At 38.7% G+C, this 20,424-nt stretch overlaps 2 protein-coding genes across 4 annotated transcripts in view; one reads left to right on the top strand and one right to left on the bottom strand.

Moving 5' to 3' along the window:
- Positions 1 to 15,521, bottom strand: part of LOC140698320 (uncharacterized) — a 28,720-nt gene extending 13,199 nt beyond the window's left edge. The window contains exons 1-3 of the mRNA XM_072968308.1: positions 15,288 to 15,521; positions 14,859 to 15,155; positions 1,592 to 1,672 (exon numbers count right to left, since the gene is read on the bottom strand). Of these exons, the coding sequence (XP_072824409.1) occupies positions 1,592 to 1,672; positions 14,859 to 15,155; positions 15,288 to 15,521 (612 nt within the window). The remainder of the gene's footprint in view (positions 1 to 1,591; positions 1,673 to 14,858; positions 15,156 to 15,287) is intronic.
- The window catches only part of LOC102524656 (monocarboxylate transporter 1), a 29,759-nt gene continuing 24,702 nt past the window's right edge, over positions 15,368 to 20,424 (top strand). For 2 of the 3 annotated variants that reach the window (XR_012075903.1, XR_012075904.1), the window contains exon 1: positions 15,572 to 16,941. The gene's annotated coding sequence lies outside the window, so the exon portion shown is untranslated. Of the gene's footprint in view, positions 16,942 to 20,424 lie in introns of all 3 variants that reach the window. The other variant, XM_072968003.1, reaches the window with a different exon arrangement.

Below are 20,424 nucleotides of genomic sequence, written 5' to 3' on the forward strand. Positions count from 1 at the left end.
ATTATATGACATCATGGAAAAGGCAAAAATATGGAGACACTGGAAAGATCAATGGTTGCCAGGGATTGGAGGGTGGGGGTTGGAGAAGATGAAGAGAACACAGAAGATTTTTTAGAGCAGTGAAAATATTATGTATGATAGTATAAAAAGATGGAGACATGTTGTCCAAAACCATAGATTGTACAACACCAGGAATAAATCTTTAGGTAAACTATGAACTTTGGGTGGTTATGATGTGTCAGTGTAAGCTCATCCTTGGTAAAAAAAAAAAAAAAAAAAAAAAAAGGTACCACTCTGGTGAGTGACGTTGATAATGGGGAAGGCTATGCATGTGTAGGGGCAGCGGAGATATCGAAAACCTCTTTACCTTCCTCTAAGTTTTCCTGTAAACCTAAAACTGCATTAAAAATTAAAGTCTTGAAAAAATTTGTGGTGCATTCATATAATGAAATACTACTCAGCAGTTAAAAGGAACATGCTACTGAAGTTATCAACAACATGGATAAATCTTAGAAATATGCTGAGTAAAAGGAATCAGGCATAGAACAGTATATTACAATAGGATTTCATATATATGAAGTCCAGGACCAGGCTAAACAAATCTATGAGGACAGAAATTAGAAACATGTTTCCTTGGAAAGAGAGGGAACAGACTGGAATGGGCAGGAAGAAACCTCCTGGGGTGATAGCGTGGTCTAGATCTTTTTTTTTTCAGATGGTGGTTGCAGAGGAATATTGTCAAAACTCATTATATTGACTGCTTTAAGAGCTATATATGTAATTGTACCTTTAATGCCTGTTTAAGATGGGGAGGGGAGCAAGAGGCTGGAGGAGAAAATGTGTGATTGCTGTGCTCCAGCAGCTCCTGCCCTCAGCCCCATCTCCACCTCTTCTCTGGTAGCTGCCTAGGTTTGGGGGTGTTTTGCTTATTTGCTTTAAATTTGGGGGTAGATGAGAAAGAAGACAAATGCATGTGTTTTTACTGGATGTGGAGCCTGGCCATGGGAGTACACGTTTGGGTGACTGATGATCCCCGTGGAAGTGTTGTTTGAAATGGTGTGTGTTACTGACATCTGCCAATGAGTGTTTGGAGGAATCTGGTGATAAGGGTAGGGCTAATGCAATCTTCTCCTAGAAAAACAAATTTTAATTGCTCTAAAAGTTTTTCCAAGCAATTTTTAGAGTTGGAATAGCATATGTATGTTCAGACCCATCCTCATACCTTTAATATGAAAAATGTAGTTACTCAATGAATGTGATTTTCTAATTTCTTACTTATACAATGTGACAGTCTCTTCAAATCAACAATGATTTGCTTTTGATGAAATAATCACTACTTTTTAGAGCACCCAGATAATGAAAAGATTAAGCCTCATTTCATTTCGTTTCACACATTTCATTTCATTAGCTACTCTACATGACTTCTATTCCTCTGCTCTCAATCATATTCCTCTTTTAAAACAAGATGGGAGTGTAAATTAGATTCATCATCCTGTTTCTTTCAGCTGTATTTTACCATTAAAAAAATTTTTAAATTTTGCCAAAATAAGCATTGGTTTGAAGATATTTTCTCATGAAACATCCAAATTACCTTTTTTTTTCCTTCAGAAGCTTCATGACAAGCTGATTTCTCATCTCTTTTCTTCATTCTATCCTCTTCAGATAGTAAAACCTGCAACAACAATAACAACAAAAAACAACCATATAAACCTTAAAATTTTAGTCAAACTTGCATGGGCCCAAAGTCAAAGAATATAAAATACTCAAAGGTTATCTTTTTGGCCCTGTGTCATTCCTGTTTTTCCACAATATATCACAACTTGTTAGGCATAGCCATAAGCAGTTCATTTTCAGATTATTTACCCAAAACAGCAAAATGACACAGTGCTCTAACATGTCTTAGAAAGGAAAGAAAGCTCTGCAATTAAGTAAGTTTCAGTTAATACATTTACGTATTTTGGACTACAGTGATAAAATTTATAATCATGACCAATGTGTAACATTTCAGTGCCTGACAAAATGCCAGTAGTATCCTAACGGATTAAATTATATACAGAAAACTTTGCTAATTTGAAGTATATGAAAGGGGATGCAAGGAAAGAATTTTATGTGGGCTCATTTATCTTTATTAAATAATAATAAGGAATCCGTCAATTTTACCAGAAGAGGAGGAAGATGAGGAGGAAAAGAAGAGAAAGACAGGAAGGGGAAGAGGAGGAGAGAGGAGGGGAAGAGGAGATAGGAAGGGAAGAGGCAGAGGGAGAGAAGGACAGGTAGGAGGAAGAAGGGAAGGAGGAAGAAGGGAAGGCGGAAGAGGGAGAAAATGGGGAATGAGAGATAAAGTGACAAACAGAGAAGATCCAAAATAAAAACTCTGAAAGGAAATTTTAAGTGCGGGGATTAGGTGAAGGTACAGATGGTATAAGAAGTTAGGTGATGGATAACCTGGGAGTTTATCATACTATTCTATTTACTTTGTATGTGTTTGAAATATTCCATAATAAAAGATTTTTCAAAAAAGAAATGAAACAATGTAATTTACCATAATAACAGAATTAAGGAGACAAAGCATGTAATTATCTCAGTAAATACACAGATTGCATTTCATAAAATTTAACGCTTGTTCATGATAAAAAAAACTCTCTCAGCAAACTAAAATTTGAAAGGAAATTCACTGATCTGATAAGGCTGTATATAAAATCTTATAGCAGACATCAAATATAACGGTGAAATATTTAACACTTTCCTCTAAAGTTGAAACAAAGCAAAGATGCCCATTCTAATCTCTACTATTTACCACTGTACTGGTGGTCTTACCCAGTACAGTAAGGCAAGAAAAAGGAAAGGGGATAAAAATTGTAAGAAAAAAGTAAAACTTTCTTTTTTGCAGGTAACATGATTGTGTACATAGAAAATCCAAGAAAATCTACAAATAAATTACCAGAAATAGTAAGTGAATCTGGTAAGGTTACAATATGTGAATTCAATATGCAAAATAAAATTTATTTCTACTAGCAATGAACAATTCAAAAATTAAAATAAAACTATACTATTTTATAATAACTATTTTAAAATACTAATTTTAATAAAACTGTGCAAAACTTCTATATTAAAACAAGACATTGCTGAAAGAGACTAAAGGAGACCTAAACAGAGGAAGAAATATACCACATTCATGAATTAAAAGACTTAAATGTTAAGATGACAGTTCTCACCAATTGTCCTATAGAGTCAATGTAAGCCCAATTAAAACCCCCAGAGGGCTTCTTTGTTATTGAAATTGACAACTTACTTTAAAATCTATATGGAAATTTATGGGACTCAGAATAGCTAAAACAATCCTAAAGAATGTGGCAAAGCTCTAGGGCAAACTTGACCTAATTTCAAGACTTACTAAAATAAAAAGCTACAGTAATGAAAGACAAGGTAGTAGTGGCATTAGAATGGACAAACAGATCAGTGCGACAGACCAGAGTCCAAAAATAGACCTCCACATGCATACCATACATTTATTTTAACCAAATAACCAAAGGAATTCAGTGAAGGGAAGAAAAAGTCTTCCAATAAAAAGTGCTGGAACAACTGGATATCTGTGGGAGAAAAAAACTGAACACCAACTATCCCTCAACTTCACTGCATATTATACAAAAATTAATTTGAGACACATCATAGGCCTAAATGTGAAAGCTAAAATTCTAAATCTTTCAGAAGAAAACAGGTAAATATCTTGGTAGCCTGGGGGCAGAGGAATGAGACGTCAGGAAAATTTTTTCATATAGGACACAAAAAGCACTAACTGTAAAAACAAAAACAAAACAGTGGATATGGAACGTCACCAAAATTTAAAACTCAGCAATAAAAAAGTACCAACTGAATACATACAACAGTAACACAGAGGAGACTCAGATATAATGTTCAGTGAAAGAAGCCAGACACAAGCAGTGCATATTATACAATGTGTTTATAAATTTCAAGGACATAGAAAACTAATGTATACTGACAGAAATAAAAATAGTCATTGCATTGGGCAAAGAGGAATGGGGGAATAACTGCAAAGCATGCCAAGGGAATTATCTTGGGCAACAAAAATGTTCTTTAACTTTCCCTGGATGAAAGTTACAGGGATGTATAAATTTGTCAAACTACATTCAGCTATACATTAAAGATCCTATGTAAAGTATACTTCAATAGAGTACATTTAAAAATAAATCGTTTTGCAAGTAATATATCTGGTAAAAAGGATTTGTATCCAGAATATATAGAGAACTCATCCAACTCAAAAATAAAAAGACAATCCCATTCAAAAATGGGCAAAGGATCTGTAGTACATTTCTCAAAGCCAACAAACACATAAAAAGATTCCAAGAAACACATAAAAAAATGCTCAATATCACTAGTCATTAGAGAAATGGAAATCAAAACCACAATGAGATATCACCTCACACTAATTAAATGGCTATTATCAAAAAAACCCCAGAAAATGACAAGTGTTGGTGAGGATGTAGAAGAATTGGAACGCTTCAGCACTGTTGATGCAGCCACTATGGAAAACAGTATGACACTTTCTCAAAAAATTAAAAGTAGATTTATATATGATGCAGCAACTCCATTTCTGGGCACATACCAGAATAACTGAAAAGAGAGTCTTGAAGAAATATTTGTATGTCCATGTTCACAGCAGTGTTATTCACAAAGCCAAATGGCAGAGGCAACTCAAGGGTCCATCGACAAGTGAATGGACAAACAAAATGTGGTGTATATACAATGGAATATTAGTCAACCTTAAAAAGAAAGGAAATTCTGATACATGCCACAACATGGATGAACTTTAAGGACATTATGCTAAGTGAAATAAGCCAGTCACAAAAAGACAAATACCACAGGATTCCATTAATACAAGTAACTAGAGTCATCAAATTCATAGACAGAAAACAGAACGGTGGTTGAAGGGAGGGGAGAATGGGCATAGTTTCAGTTTTGCAAGGTGGAGTTTTGGAAATTGGTTGCACCACAATGTGAATATACTTAACACTAATGAACTATATCCTTAAAAATCATTACAAAGGTAAATTTTATGTTTTATGTATTTTACCACAACTAAAAACAAAAATTGAAAAAGAGGGGAAAAACCTGTTTCAACATTTTAAGACAAACCACATGAGATACTACTTTATACTCATTACAATGGCAATAATAATAATAAAAATAACAAGCGTTGGATAGCACCCAAAGTAATAAAATACCTAGGAGTAAATCTAACCAAGGAGGTGAAAGACTTATACACGGAAAATTATAAAACACTGATTAAGGAAATTAAAGAAGACTTAAAAAAATGGAAAGATAGCCCATGCTCCTGGATTGGAAGAATCAATATTTTTTAAATGGTCATACTGCCCAAGGCAATCTATAGATTTAATGCAATCCTTATCAAATTACCCAGGACAAATTTCACAGAACTAGAACAAATCATAATCAAATTTATATGGAACCACAAAAGACCTAGAATTGCCAAAGCATTACTGAAGAAAAAGAAAGAGGCTGGAGGAATAACCCTCCCAGACTTCAGACAATACTACAGAGCTACAGTTATCAAGACAGCATGGTATTGGTACAAAAACAGACTTATGGACCAATGGAACAGAATAGAGGGCTCAGAAATGAACCCACAAACTTTTGGTCAACTAATCTTTGACAAAAGAGGCAAGAATATACAATGGAATAAAGACAGTCTCTTCAGCAAATGGTGTTGGGAAAACTGGACAGCAGCATGTAAAGCAATGGAGCTAGAACACTCCCTTACACCATACATAAAAATAAACTCAAAATGGATCCAAGACGTAAACATAAAACAAGATACAATAAACCTCCTAGAAGAAAATATAGGCAAAACATTATCTGACATACACCTCAAAAATTCTCTCCTAGGGCAGTCTACCCAAGCAATAGAAATAAAAGCAAGAATAAACAAATGGGACCTAATTAAACTTACAAGCTTCTGCACAGCAAAGGAAACCATAAGTAAAACAAAACGACAGCCTATGGAATGGGACAAAATTTTTGCAAATGATGAAACCAACAAAGGCTTAATCTCTAGAATATATAAGCAGCTCATACGACTTAATAAGAAAAAACAAACAACCCAATCCAAAAATGGGCAGAAGACCTAAACAAGCAATTCTCCAAGGAAGACATACAAATGATCAATAGGCACATAACAAAATGTTCAATATCACTAATTATCAGAGAAATGCAAATCAAAACTACAATGAGGTACCACCTCACACCAGTCAGAATGGCCATCATTCAAAAATCCACAAATGACAAATGCTGGAGAGGCTGTGAAGAAAAGGGAACCCTCCTACACTGCTGGTGGGAATGTAGTTTGGTGCAGGCACTGTGGAAAACAGTATGGAGATTCCTCAAAAGACTAGGAATAGACTTACCCTATGACCTAGGAATCCCACTCCTGGGCATATATTCAGAAGGAACCCTATTTCAAAAAGACACCTGCACCCCAATGTTCATAGCAGCACTATTTACAATAGCCAAGACATGGAAACAGCCTAAATGTCCATCAACAGATGATAGGATAAAGAAGATGTTGTATATTTATACAGTGGAATACTATTCAGCCATGAAAACTGACAACATAACACCATTTGGAGCAACATGGATGTCCCTGGAGAATGTCATCCTAAGTGAAGTAAGCCAGAAAGAGAAAGAAAAATACCATACGAGATCGCTCATATGCAGAATCTAAAAATAAATAAAATAAATACAAAACAGAAGTAGACTCATAGACATAGAATACAAACTTGTGGTTGCCACGGGGATGGGGGGTGGGAAGGGACTGGGATTTCAAAATGTAGAATAGATAAACAAGATTGTACTGTGTAGCACAGGGAAATATATACAGGATCTTGTGGTGGCTCACAGCAAAAGAGAATGTGACAATGAATGTATGTATGTTCATGTATAACTGAAAAATTGTGCTCTACACTGGAATTTGACACAATATTGTAAAATGACTATAACTCAATAAAAAAATGTTTAAAAAATAACAAGTGTTAGAAAATCTGAGGAAAAAGTTGAAACATACACTGCTTGGTAGTTCCTCAAAAAATTAGAACAGTTACCATATGACCCAGCAACTGTACTTCTTAAGTATATACTTAAGACAAATGAAAGCATATGTTCACCCAAAAACTTGTACACAAATGTTCATAGCAACTTTACTCATAATAGCCAAAAAGTATAAAAAAACCCAAATGCCCATCAACTGATGAACAAATAAACACAATGTGATATACCCATACAATGGACTATTATTCAGCCATAAAAAGGAATTAAGTGCTATAATATGGGTGATCATGCTAAGTAAAAGAAACCAGACACATAAGTTCACGTATTGTATGATTCCACTTATATAAAATATCCAGAAGACAAATACACAGAGACTGGAAGTACATTAGTGGTTGCCAGGGGATAGGAAAATGGGGGAATTGGAATTAACTGCTAATCATTTGGGGGTTGGGGGAGTGGGAGGGATATGGAAATGATAGTGGTAATGGTTGCACAGCATGATGAAAATACTAAAAACCACTTAAGCGTACACTTTAAAATGGTGGATTTTATGTTATGAGGATTATATCTCAAAAAAACAAAAAAACTGAACAGAAACTTAGTTTTCTTATTTTCTAGATAAAATATTTGAGCAATGTAACCAGCATCAGTAATAAATTTCCAATTTTGTATTTACAAAATCCCCCCTGCTTTTTTTATAGTAGTATTTCTTATCCCAATCTCTAATTTCTCAAGTTGAAATCTTTCCGAGTTTGCAAATAGCTGTAAGGTATTTCTCTAAGGCAGCCTACCTTGCACTGTCTCTAATAGTTGTCAACCTTTAAAACAGAAATGTGAAGTAATGGGGATTTGTACAATAAAATAAAAAACCACTAGAGGGCACTGTATGCCCTCTGGTTTGCAGTAAAGATTTCTGTCCAGAAAAACTTTTTGCTTTGAAGATTATGCTTCAACAGTAGTCCAGAAAGCTGTCTATTCATCTGGTCAAACCATTTGTTAGCTGAGTGGCTTGAGGAAACTCTTTCAGCCTCTGGGTTTCAAATTCCACATCTGTAAAATGTGGGGAGCTGGCTACATGATTTCAAAGTTTCTGCCAACTCTAAAATTCTTATCTTGTGCTGCTTTAAAACCAGGATGACATCTGGAATAAAAAATAAATAGTAGAATTTATTTTTAATCATTTTTCTAGCTCACTCAAATAGCTTCCTCTTGCTACCTTCCCTATTTCTGTATTTCCATTTAACCAGCTTAGATGCTCTTGGGATCTTTCTCTCTTACACACTCTTTACTGACAACTTGCAAAAGCACGATACATAAACACTCTCATAGCATATCCCCAGTTTTACCAATCACTTTCTCTTTAGATTCTCCTGACAAGTTCAGCTGTAGGTACTATCTCCAATGTGCCTGGTGAGGAAACAGAGGCCTGGAAAAGTTCGGTGAATTGCCCACATAAACACAGCCAGTAAGTTATAGGACCTGGCCTTCCAACTCCAAAGCCTGTGCTCTTCTGTACAATATCTGCCATCAGTGGGAAGACAGAGGTCGTGTGGGGCCTGAAGTATACACACTTTCGCTGTCTGTATTAGTTTTCTATCACTGCTGTAACAGATTAACACAAATTCAGTGGTTTAAGACAATAAATTCATTATTTTACAGTTTTATAGGTCAGAAGTACAACACAGGCCTCTTTGGGCTGAAATCAAGGTGTCATGAGAGCCGTGTTCCCTCTGGAGGCTCTAGAAAAGTCTGTTTCCTTGCCTGTCCCAGCTTCTAGAGGCCACCTGCGTTCCTTGGCTGCTGCCCCCTTTCCTCCAACTTCAAAGCTAGCAAAAGCAGGTCAAGTCCTCACACTGCATCACTCTGACCTGTTTGCCTACCCTCTTCCACTTTTAAGGACTGTTTTGGGGGGAAAACTAAACTGAAGTCATTTTTCTTTTTTTCTTTTTTTCTTTTTTTTGAAGTTACAATGTATATATATATATATTCATATATATATGTATGTATATATATATTCATTTTCATATTCTTTTTCACTAAAGGTTATTATAAGATATTGAATATAGTTTTTAAGGACTGTTAATTACACTAGGCCCAGACAATGCAGGATAATTTCCCTGTTTTAGGGTCAGCTGACTAGCAAATTAATAAATTCCATCTGCAACCTTAATTCCCCTTTGTCATGTAATGTAACATATTCACAGATTCCAAGGATTAGGACATGGACTTCTTGGGGGGTGGATGGCTTCTGACTATCACAATGGCCCTCTTCAAGATATGTAAACTTAGAATTACAAAATTAGACATGATCCTCTTAACAGAAAGAGGAAACTGTCTCTCCATGTTTATTTATTTGGCTTATTTACTGAGGTAAATTCATACAACATGACGTTAACCATCTTAGAGTACACATGAAATTAGTACATTCGCAATGTTGCACAGCCACCATCTATATCAAGTTTCAAATCCATTTTCCTTACCCTAAAAGAAAACTCCATATCTATTAAGCAGTCACTCCCCCCAGCCCCTGGCAACCACTAATCTCCTTTCAGCCTCTATGGATTTACCAATTGTGGAAATTTAACAAAATAGAATCATACAGTTTCTGACCTTTTTGTGTCTGGCTACTTACGATTTAAGACCTTTTGTATCTGGCTACTCTCACTTAAATCAGTCTTTTCAAGGCTCATCCATGTGTAGCATGTATCAGTATTCCATTTTTCTTTGTGGCCAAATAACATTCCATTGTATGGCGATACTGCATTTGTTAGATCATGCATCTAATGATGCACATCGGGCTGTTTCCAACCTTTGGTTACTGTAAATGGTGTTGCTATGTACATTCCTATACAAGTATGTGTTTGAATACCTGTTTTCAATTTTTTGGGTATATACTTAGAAGCAGAATTGCTGGGTCATATGGTAATTCTAAGTTTAACTTTTTGAGGAACCAACAAACCGTTCCATAGTGGCTGTACCATTTTATACTCCCACGAGTAATGTGCATGTTTTCAAATTTCTCCACATTCTTGCCAAGACTTAGTTTCGTTTAAAAAATTGTTATGATAGCCACGGGAGTAGAGTAGCATCTTGTAGTTGTGATTTGCATTTCTCTAATGACTAATGATGTTGAGTATCTTGAAGCACGCTTACACATCTTTTTCGTAAAACACCTATTCAAACCTTTGTTCATTTTTTAATTGGTTGTCTTTTTGTTTTTGAGTTCTAAGAGTTCTTCACATATTCTGGATATTACACCTTGATTTGCATATATTTTCTCCCATTCTGTAGGTTGTCTTTTCACTTTTTTTGTAATGTCCTTTGATGCACAAAAGCTTTTAATTTTGAGGAAATCCAATTAATCTTTTTCTTTTGTTGCTCCTCTTTTGGTATTGTATCTAAGAATCCATTATCAAATCCAAGGTCATTAAGATTTACCCATTTTTGGCCCGGGACCACCGCGCCCTGTGGCCGGTCGCCCGCAGCTGCCTGCCGCGCGCCGACGCCGCCAGTGCCTGCCTCCTGGGCCACTTCTGCGCGCGCGGACCCATAGGACGCAACCTGCTGTGCAAACCTGAGAGTGAAGATGGCTTCCAGAAATGGATGAGGCTGAGCGATGGGGACGACTGGCCAGAGGAGGAAAACTGTCAGGTCATTCCTGGACTCCCTTATCTGACCTACCTCCTATCTGCCTACAGGTGTTGTTACAACAAGAAAGTATTGGACTTGGAGGAGGAGGGTTTCTGGCCGGAACTCCTGGATAGTGGCAAGATGGAGATTTACGTCTCCCACAGGTGGACAGACCAACAAGGCACGAACTGTGTCTATCAGCTAATTGCCCAGATTCTTGATGCCAACCACGTCATCTTGGACCATTTCTCTCCTAAACCTTATCCCATCCGGCAGTGTAGAAACAATGTCATCTTTGAGGTCAGCCATGTATTCTCCAACCTCAAGACGGGCGTCTGCTTTGTGTCTCTTGAACACTGGATCTGGGATATGGAGCTCTACTCTGAACATTGTGGAATCTATTTGCCCGACTCCAGTGTGATCGTGCAGGTCAGTCCGTCCTAGTCAAAGGACTGTCCTTGCAAAACCACCTGACTGTGCCTTCCAGGAGCTGCGACCATTGGTTGGGACATCCTATTTGTTAATCAAGGGCTTGTAGCTCCCTGGCATGCTGGGATCTCCTGGGTCCAACTGAGGGTCCTACTGGGCCCTGGCTTCTGGTTCTGGAAGCCACTAGAAGGGAGTTCCTACATCAGTTTTACCTGCTGCTGCTGTTCTAAGGCAGCCCCTGTCCTTCTGAGTGGAGACCTCCAGGTGAGCACAGGGAAATGCTGGAACTGGATGGATCCTCACTCTCCCTCCGAGGCCTTCTGTTTCGGCCCCAGTCCCCTGCCCTTGTCTCCTCTGTTTCTGCTCAAGAAAATTTACTGATGCCTTCTGGGAAGCCCTCTCCTTTGGTCTGAACTAGAACCTCATCCTTATGGCTGAGAAAGTTCCTGCCCCCTTGGGTGGTGAACTTAACCTCCTGAGATTTCAAGACTGGGACCAGGACTCACAGCTGAAAGTCAACTACCTCAAAACAAGTTTGGAGTCAGATGTTTCTGCCTACCCTGTGAAAAATGAAGTGGTCCCCTGAGCCCAACCATACCCTAAATTATATGATGTATAAAATTGTTTTACTATTTTGAAATTCTTTTCAAACTTGGAGAGAACAATCAGCAGCAATCTATCTGCCAATCATATGTAATAAATGTATTATTTTGCCGAAAAAAAAAAAAGATTTACCCATTTTTACCCATGCTTTCTTCTGAAAGTTTCATAGTTTAGCTCTTACTTTGGTTGTTGGTTAATCCATTTTGAGTTAATTTCTGTATATGGCATAAGGTAGCGGTGCAACTTCATTCTTTGGCATATGGATATTCAGTTGTCCCAACATCATTTGTTGAAGAAACTTCTCTTTTCCCATTGAATGGTCTTGGCATTCTTTTGGAAAATCAATTGGCCCTAGATTTATGAGTTTATTTCTGAACTTTCAATTCTATTCTCTTGGTCTATATACCTATCCTTATGCCAGTACACCATTGTTTTGATCATTGCAACTTTGTAATAAGTTTTGTAACAAGGAAGTGTGAGTCCTCCAACATTGTTCTATTTTAATACTTTTTTGAGTATTCAGAGTCCTGTGCAATTCCATATGAATTTCCACTTTTGCACAAAGTGCTGTTCGAATTTTAATAGTGATTGCTTTGAATCTGTAGATCAAGCCGGGTAGCACTGCCATTTTAACAAGTATTCCAATCCATGAACATGAAGTCTTTACATTCATTTAGGTCTTCTTCAGTTTCTTTCAGCAAACATTTTCTAGTTTTCAGTGTGTAAGTCTTTCACTTTTATGTAGTAAGGAATTTGGCCTCATCTAAAGAGAGGTCAGGCCTTTGCCCTAGCTCCTGGGAGGTGATCTCTACACCCTTGCAATTTCCCAAGTGATAGGAAGGGTCATGATGGGTCCCTAAGACCAACTCTGAGAGTTTATCCTAATAAGGTGTCTCAGGGTGAGCCGCTTCATAGTTTGTTAATGAAATGACTCAGGATAGGGCTGGCAATGTCCAAAAAGGCCAACAATGTGATTGAAGAGGTAGGGCTTTGTGTGACGTGATAACAGCCCAACTTGGGGAGGGGGTGGAGCTGGAGAGTTTAATTCGGTCACACAGGCTATGACTCATGCTAAGTAAGGAAGCTTCATAAAACACTGGATAACCAGGGCTTGAGTGAGCATTCCCAGTTCGCAATACTCTTTAAGCACTGTCACACATCCCCGCTGAGAGGAGGGAACAGCACTCAGGACTCCGCCTGGAAGGGTCAAGCAGAACTCCACGTCTGGGCTGCTCTCAGATACCACCCTCTGCTACTCGTCCCGGGCCTGACTCCAGTGTATCCTTTTTTCTGTAATAAATATGACTGGATATAATAGTTTTCAGTGCATTCTATGAGTCTTTCTAGCAAATTATTGAGCCTGAGGGTGGTTGTGAGAACACCTAAATTTGTGGCCAGACTGTCTTAAGTCAGGGTGTCCCTGGAGACCCTCAATCCTGCAGCTGGTATCTGAAGTAAAGACAGTTTTGTGGGAAGTGTTTCTTCGGACAGTACAGCTGCCTAAACTCTTTGCAACCTCTTAGCTAAATCTATCCCTAGGTATTTTATTCTTTTGGACGTTGTTGTAAACGGAATTGTTTCCCTAATTTCTTTTTCTATTTACTTGTTTTTAACAAATACTTATTCAGCACTTGCTATACGCTAGGCTCTGTTCCATGTGCTTCACAAACACTAATTTTATCCCCCAGCAAACCTCACTAGGTACTTTGTTGGAAACTGAGCAGTCTGGCTCCTGAGTCCATATTCTGAACCCACCATACTGCTGCTTTGGGAGCCTTCTTTGAGAAATTTCCCAGGAATCATTTATCTGCCTTTTCACATTGCCATTCCCTAGTACAGGCCCTTTTAAATTCACACCTGAGTGAGTCTCCCACAGTCTCCCTAAGTCAACTATCTACCACCTACCCTGAATTCTGCTGTCACTCTAATAATCCCAAAGCACTGCTGTTCTAAGTCCTGGCCACCCCAGTGACCTGAAATGTCTTCATTTTCTGCATTTACAAAGGTAAAAAACAATTACTGCCCATAAGCAGTACTTGGCCATGGATTCTGCAATGTCTTCTACTAACACGTTGCTGTGAGACAGAGGCAGAGTGGGCAAGAGGAAAGCACAAGGGCGCTCTCAAGACCTGATCCCAAAACCCCACTCCTCCTCAATCTCAGGTTATTCATTTTGCAAAACAGAAACTGTAAGGCCTACTCTTAGAGCTGTTGTAAGAAGTAAGTAAGTGAACGTGTGTGTGTGTCGGCTCTGTCATGCAATGGCTAGCACACTGGGCCTCTGAGTGAGTGTGCAGGTGGAGTGGTAGGACAGGTCCTGGCCTGAGAAAATGCTCAAGAAATGTGGGTTGATTTGGATCTCAGTCGCCTCAAAGATCTTCTAAGTTCTTTGAAGGCAAAGGCCTTGACATACTTTTTTGGTATTTCTAAAGTCGAGATTATTTTAATCACTTTAGCAGATACACTATGGTATCTGGACTTGCTCAAGAACCATGGCTTTTATAACAAAATCAGGCTCTGAAGTCTAACTTCAAATGTTGGCCACTAAAAGGTCAGCGACCTCTGTGAAGTTAATCTCTCTGAGCCTCAGGCCCTTTATTTATTACTAAAAAAAAAAACTATTAAGTACCTACTACACAGGATCTTGAAGATTCAGGAGAAGTGCTTAACATATAATCAACACCCACTCCCCCAAATTGCCAGTTATAATTACATCCTGTCCCAAACATTCAGCGTCCACAAAAATTTGGCCTCTCTGCATCTTCATTTCTTCATGTTTCTGACACACACATACCCTCCCCCTTTGGCCCAATCTTGCCACCCTCTGACCTGCTCTTTTCTCCCGATTTCTGTGTACCATTCCTAAAAGACTATCAAAATCCTCCTAAATGAGGTCGGTCCTATTACTGCTGCCATTTTAGAGAACAAGAAACAGGCGCTGAGGGTTTGCGTGACTTCCCCCAGGTCACTGAACTTAAGCGGCGAGGCCACAGCCCTCTCTCTACACCGCTGACCTTCCTGGGTTCGAGGTGCACCTGTGACCATTCAAGACCCGCCCAGCCCCCCACGTCCAGTCACGTTCCGGGTCTCCGCGCGCCCATCGCCCCCCACACCTGACTCAGGCCCCTGGCGGGCACGCCCCGTCCGTCCTTGGCGGCTTCTCCCTTTTCTCCGCCAGAGACTGAGGATGAGGACGAGGCTCGGCGTCCCGCAAGTGTGTAGGGCACCACGAGGTTTTGGGGGAACACCTGGCCTGGCCGGGCCAGGAGCCGACGCCGGCGGCCGCGCGGCAACCACCCCGGTGTTAGCGCGGACGTTGTCGGAGGAGACGGGGGCGACGGCGGGGAGGGCCGACTCCGCCCCCTGCGCGCACGCTCCGCCCTCGCCGGGTATAAGGCAGCGGCGCCCACCTGTCGGAACAGTGTCCGGCGACTCCCACGGCGAGCGGGGCGCGTGGTGCCGAGGGGAGCTCCGCCCCGCCCCGCCCCGTCACGTCACGCTCACGCGGCGCCGCGAGCCGCGCGCAACGGTTAGTTGGTAACAGCTGGCTGCGCGCTCGGCGCCGACCCCGCGGTTCCCTGGCCGGTCGGGCGGGGTCGGAGGGAGACGGGAGCCGAGCTTGGTCTCCGGGGGATGGGGGTCGGCCCGGCGCGGGCATTGTGGCCACGGTAGCGGCCTTGCCGGGAGTGGCTGGTGAAACAGGTGTAGGCAGGTGTCCCAGTCACCCGCTCGGGGAGAGGCGCGAGGTCGTGGCAAGCTGGGGGAAATCGCTTCATCCCCGCGGGGGATGCTTGCCCGCTGTAGGAGTGATGACTTGGGCTGTAAAATCAAGTAGGTTTGATTCACCTCAGCCTCAGGATCTCTTGGCCAGGTTGTGCCTCAGCGGGGGAAGGGGAGTGATTTGGGGCAGGAGGTTTTGTTTCAGGCTTTGTAACCTGCCACCTGTAACCTTCTAATCTTTAAACTCTGTGTTTTAATCTTACCTGTGATTCATCCTAACTGAATTCTCCCTCATTCTTGAGTCTCCGTAACTTTGCTGTGCCCATAGAAATTCCCCTTTCTCCTCAAATCCTACCATCCCTGTTCTCCGTTGTATTTTATGTATTATGTGAATCTTTAGGTTTATTATTTTTGCTTATTTTCTCTCTATTGTAAGTTTCTAAGGTAATAGCTGTCTTTGTAGTTCCCCTAACGCGTAGTTAAATGGAATAGTGTGTCTTGAGCAACTTTTTGGGTAATGATCCATGGAATACTCTTTTCTTCTGGATCCAGTAACATCAGTTACATTGCTTAAATTAGCCCCAGACCTTGTCTTCAGTAACTCTAAGATGCAGGCCTTTGTCATCCCAATTGCCAGTGACCCCCTTAGGGGTTGATGACTCAGGTTTGGAATTCCGGATCTGCAAATTAGAAATGCACATGTTTACCTCCCTCTGTTGTGATTGCACCTTGCTGATGTTTCTGGTTTGTCATTTAGAAAACAGCCCGGCAGAGGAGCAGATTAGCAATTTACTGCCTTTTTTTTTTCAAGAAAGTGAAATAGATTGTTGGGGTTTTTTTTTTTAACATTTTTTATTGATTTATAATCATTTTACAATGTTGTGTCAAATTCCAGTGTTCAGCACAATTTTTCAGTCATTCATGGGCATATACACACTCATTGTCACATTTTTTTCTCTGTGAGTTATCATAACATTTTGTGTATATTTCCCTGTGCTATACAGTGTAATCTTGTTTATCTATTCTACAATTTTAAAATCCCAGTCTATCCCTTCCCACCCTCCACCCCCCTGGTAACCACAAGTCTGTATTCTCTGTCCATGAGTCTATTTCTGTCCTGAATTTATGCTTTGTTTTTGTTTGTTTTTGTTTTTGTTTTTTATATTCCACATATGAGCAATCTCATATGGTATTTTTCTTTCTCTTTCTGGCTTACTTCACTTAGAATGACATTCCCCAGGAGCATCCATGTTGCTGCAAATGGCATTATGTTGTCGGTTTTTATGGCTGAATAGAATTCCATTGTATAAATATACCACATCTTCTTTATCCAGTCACCTGTTGATGGACATCTAGGCTGTTTCCATGTTTTGGCTATTGTAAATAGTGCTGCTATGAACATTGGGGTGCAGGTGTCATCCTGAAGTAGAGTTCCTTCTGGATACAAGCCCAGGAGTGGGATTCCTGGGTCATATGGTAAGTCTATTCCTAGTCTTTTGAGGAATCTCCACACTGTTTTCCATAGTGGCTGCACCAAACTGCATTCCCACCAGCAGTGTAGGAGGGTTCCCCTTTCTCCACAGCCTCTCCAGCATTTGTCATTTGTGGATTTTTGAATGACGGCCATTCTGACTGGTGTGAGGTGATACCTCATTGTAGTTTTGATTGAAATAGATTGTTGAAATTACTGTAAGTGTATTATTATAAAGTGATTTTTATTTTCACTGACAGTATATCAGCTTGTATTGTCAGCATTTAAAGACTCAAGTTTTACATATAATTGTATTTTAAGGTAACAGTATTTCAGTTTTGATACTTATTTAGTGTCCAGAAATATCCTTTAAAACAACTTTGCAAATAACCATTTATCTGTGCTTACTGTAAGCAATGCTTATGTTAGACAATGCTCAATTTATTAGTCTTTTGTGGATTATCAGGTACTGTACAAAAACAAGACTTTGTTACTTCTTTGCAGAAATGGGCTCAGATGTAGCAGTAATAATCATGTCCAGACTCAATCAGTCATGGATGTTAAACAATTACGTATACAGGGAATTTAACTGTCTTGAGTTTGGGATGAAAAGTTTAAGAATGATGAGTAAAACTGAGGTAAAATTTTAGTCTTTAGTCATCAAAACCTATGAGATACTTTTACATAAAACCAACTACAAACTATGAAACTATTAAATATTATGAAGCTAATTATAGTGTTAAATATTTCAGTGAGTAGTTCAGTTCATACTTCTTATTTCAAAAAAAGGAAAAACAACTTTCTCTGCTGTCTTTCTCTTTGTGACTGTTTTCCCAACTTGGCCTTAAAGAACTAGGTGTGAAGTGGGTAAGAAGCAGTGGTATACTATCATTTCTGTTCAAAAGGAGTAATGTGGACGACCATAACCCTAACTCCATACTTGTTTGTTATTTTAAAGTAGCCAGTACATTTCTTCTTCAAACCCTGGGACAAAATTAGTGATATATTAATAAATAAACATAATATATTTAGGTTTTGACTTGAAGGGTCTCTGGTTTTTTTAATTGAAGTATAGTTGATCTACCATGTTGTGTTAGTTTCTGGTGTTCAGCAAAATGATTCAGTTATAACATATCCATATATTTTTCTCATTTTCTTTTCCATTATGGTTTATTACAGGATATTGAATATAGTTCCCTTACTATACTGTAGGATCTTGTTATTTATCTATTCTATATATATAGTAGTTTGCATCTGCTAATCCCAAAGTCCTAATTTATCCCTCCCCCACTCCCTTTCCCCTTTAACAAAGTTTGTTTTTTATATATGTAAGTCTTTTTCTGTTTTGTAAATAAGTTCCTTTATATCATATTTTAGATTGCACATATAAATGATATCACATGGTATTTGTCTTTCTCTTTCTGCTTTACTTCACTTAATATGATAATCTCTAGGTTCATCCATATTGCTGCAAATGTCATTATTTCATCCTTTTTATGGCTGAATAGTATTCCATTGTGTATATATACTCCATCTTCTTTATCCAGTGATCTGTCAATGGACATTTAGGTTGCTTCCATGTCTTGGCTATTGTAAATAGTGCTGCTGTGAACATTGGAGTGCATGTATCTTTTCAAATTAGAGTTTTGTACAGATATATGTCCAGGAGTGAGATTGCTGGATCATATAGTAACTCTATTTTTAGTTTCTAAAGGAAACTCCATACTGTTTTTCCAAAATGTACATTCTTGGAAGGCCTACTTTGCATTGCTGCAATAAATATTCATAGATTATAATCTAGATTATAATCTGGAATTCTACTAAGCAAAACTCTCCTGTAGAGTGTAAAGGACTTCAAAGGACACGGTCTCTACCTTCCCTTTCTTCACTTTTACTTCAGATTTTTATGTCCTTTTTAAAATGAGAAGAAAATGAGTCTGTATTTAGATATCATGCCAAAATAAGAAATTTCAAATAACAAAGACAGAAATTTGTTTATTTGGCAGAATTGTGTTGAGACCCTGTTTGGGTTTTGAGATTTTTTTAATCCATAATTTTTCTTTTTAATGAATGTATTTTATTCACTTTATTTTTCTTTCTGAATCTTTTTCTTCCTGTAGATACTTGCAGTTTTAAACTTAATTTTGACACTGTGGAAGAAGGTTTTTAATACAAGACTGTTATTAAGACTGATGAGACAGTTCTTGGCAACCAAAAGTTGGGACCTTTAAAAAACAAATTGTGAGCAGGGGAGAGTATAGCTCAAGTGGTAAGTGCATGCTTAGCGTGCACAAGGTCCTAGGTTCAATCCCCAGTACCTCCCCTAAAAATAAATAAATGTAATTACCTGCCCCCTGCCAAAAAATAAAAACAAGAACAAACAGAAAAACAAATTGTAAGATATCATAGCTGGCAACTAACGTCAAAATTTAATCACATTCAACAAGGATTGTATTACCTTTTCCAGTTAAACTTTACTGTATCAAACAGCTCTACTGTGATCGAGTATGTATGTAAATTTAAACATAAGTATTCTGAGATTAATTAACCTTTAATGTTTTTGGCTCTTAATTCAGAGAAGAACTTGTAAAATTCATGCCCTGGAGCATTTCTATTTAATCTCAGAACCCAGATTGCTTCCTTTGAACCGAGATGTTACAGCTTCTATAATCAAGTGGAAATTTTAGAAATCTTTAACTTGTAGATATTTTTATTATCCTACCTTCAGCATAGGTAGGTGAAATGCTCTGAGACAGGTTATCTTCATTTTCAAATGGTGGTATAGTTTTATGGAATTACTTTGCAAAACCTCAGTTTCATAAGTACCCTGAATTTACAATGATCTCTCCTGAGATGAGAATGGATGCCTCAGGACTTCTTTAACCAACTCATTGTACATAATACCCTTCTTTACAAAAGAAAGGCTACCTCACTTATCCCCATTCTTACTCTGGTGTAACAATATTCCAGGCTATAAAAATCTTTTGGGAACAGTCTAAACAAAGGGAAAAATCGAGAATGCATAGCCCCAGAGAGAGAAATTTTGAAGGAGGCAGGACCATTTTTCATTCAGAGGACAAATTTCTGCCTTCTCTGATTTGTCTTCTATTCATCCTAGAATGTGAAAGAGAATAGATTGTAACAGGCTGTTTTTCAACTCACTACTTTGAATTTGTAGGGAAGTAAAACTTTTCCCTTCTAGGCTCCGTGGCTGGTCTAATAATTAAATCGACACAAGACAGATTTACAGCAGAAAAACTAATTTCATACATAAGCAAGCCCATAAAGATATGAGGAGTGACCAAAGCAGGCAGCTTCTATACTTTTTAGACAAGGGAACAATAAATTTGTGAAGAATTGACAGCATTTGGGCTTAGGGCGGCAGATTAGTGAAGAACTAACAGGGTTTGTTTATACAGCCTTCTCAGCCCTAAATTCCTTATCTCTGACAATAAGGATGCCTTCTGCCCTCCTGGTACAGAGAGAGT

Source organism: Vicugna pacos, chromosome 9 (genome assembly GCF_048564905.1).
Source record: "Vicugna pacos chromosome 9, VicPac4, whole genome shotgun sequence".
NCBI lineage: Eukaryota > Metazoa > Chordata > Mammalia > Artiodactyla > Camelidae > Vicugna > Vicugna pacos.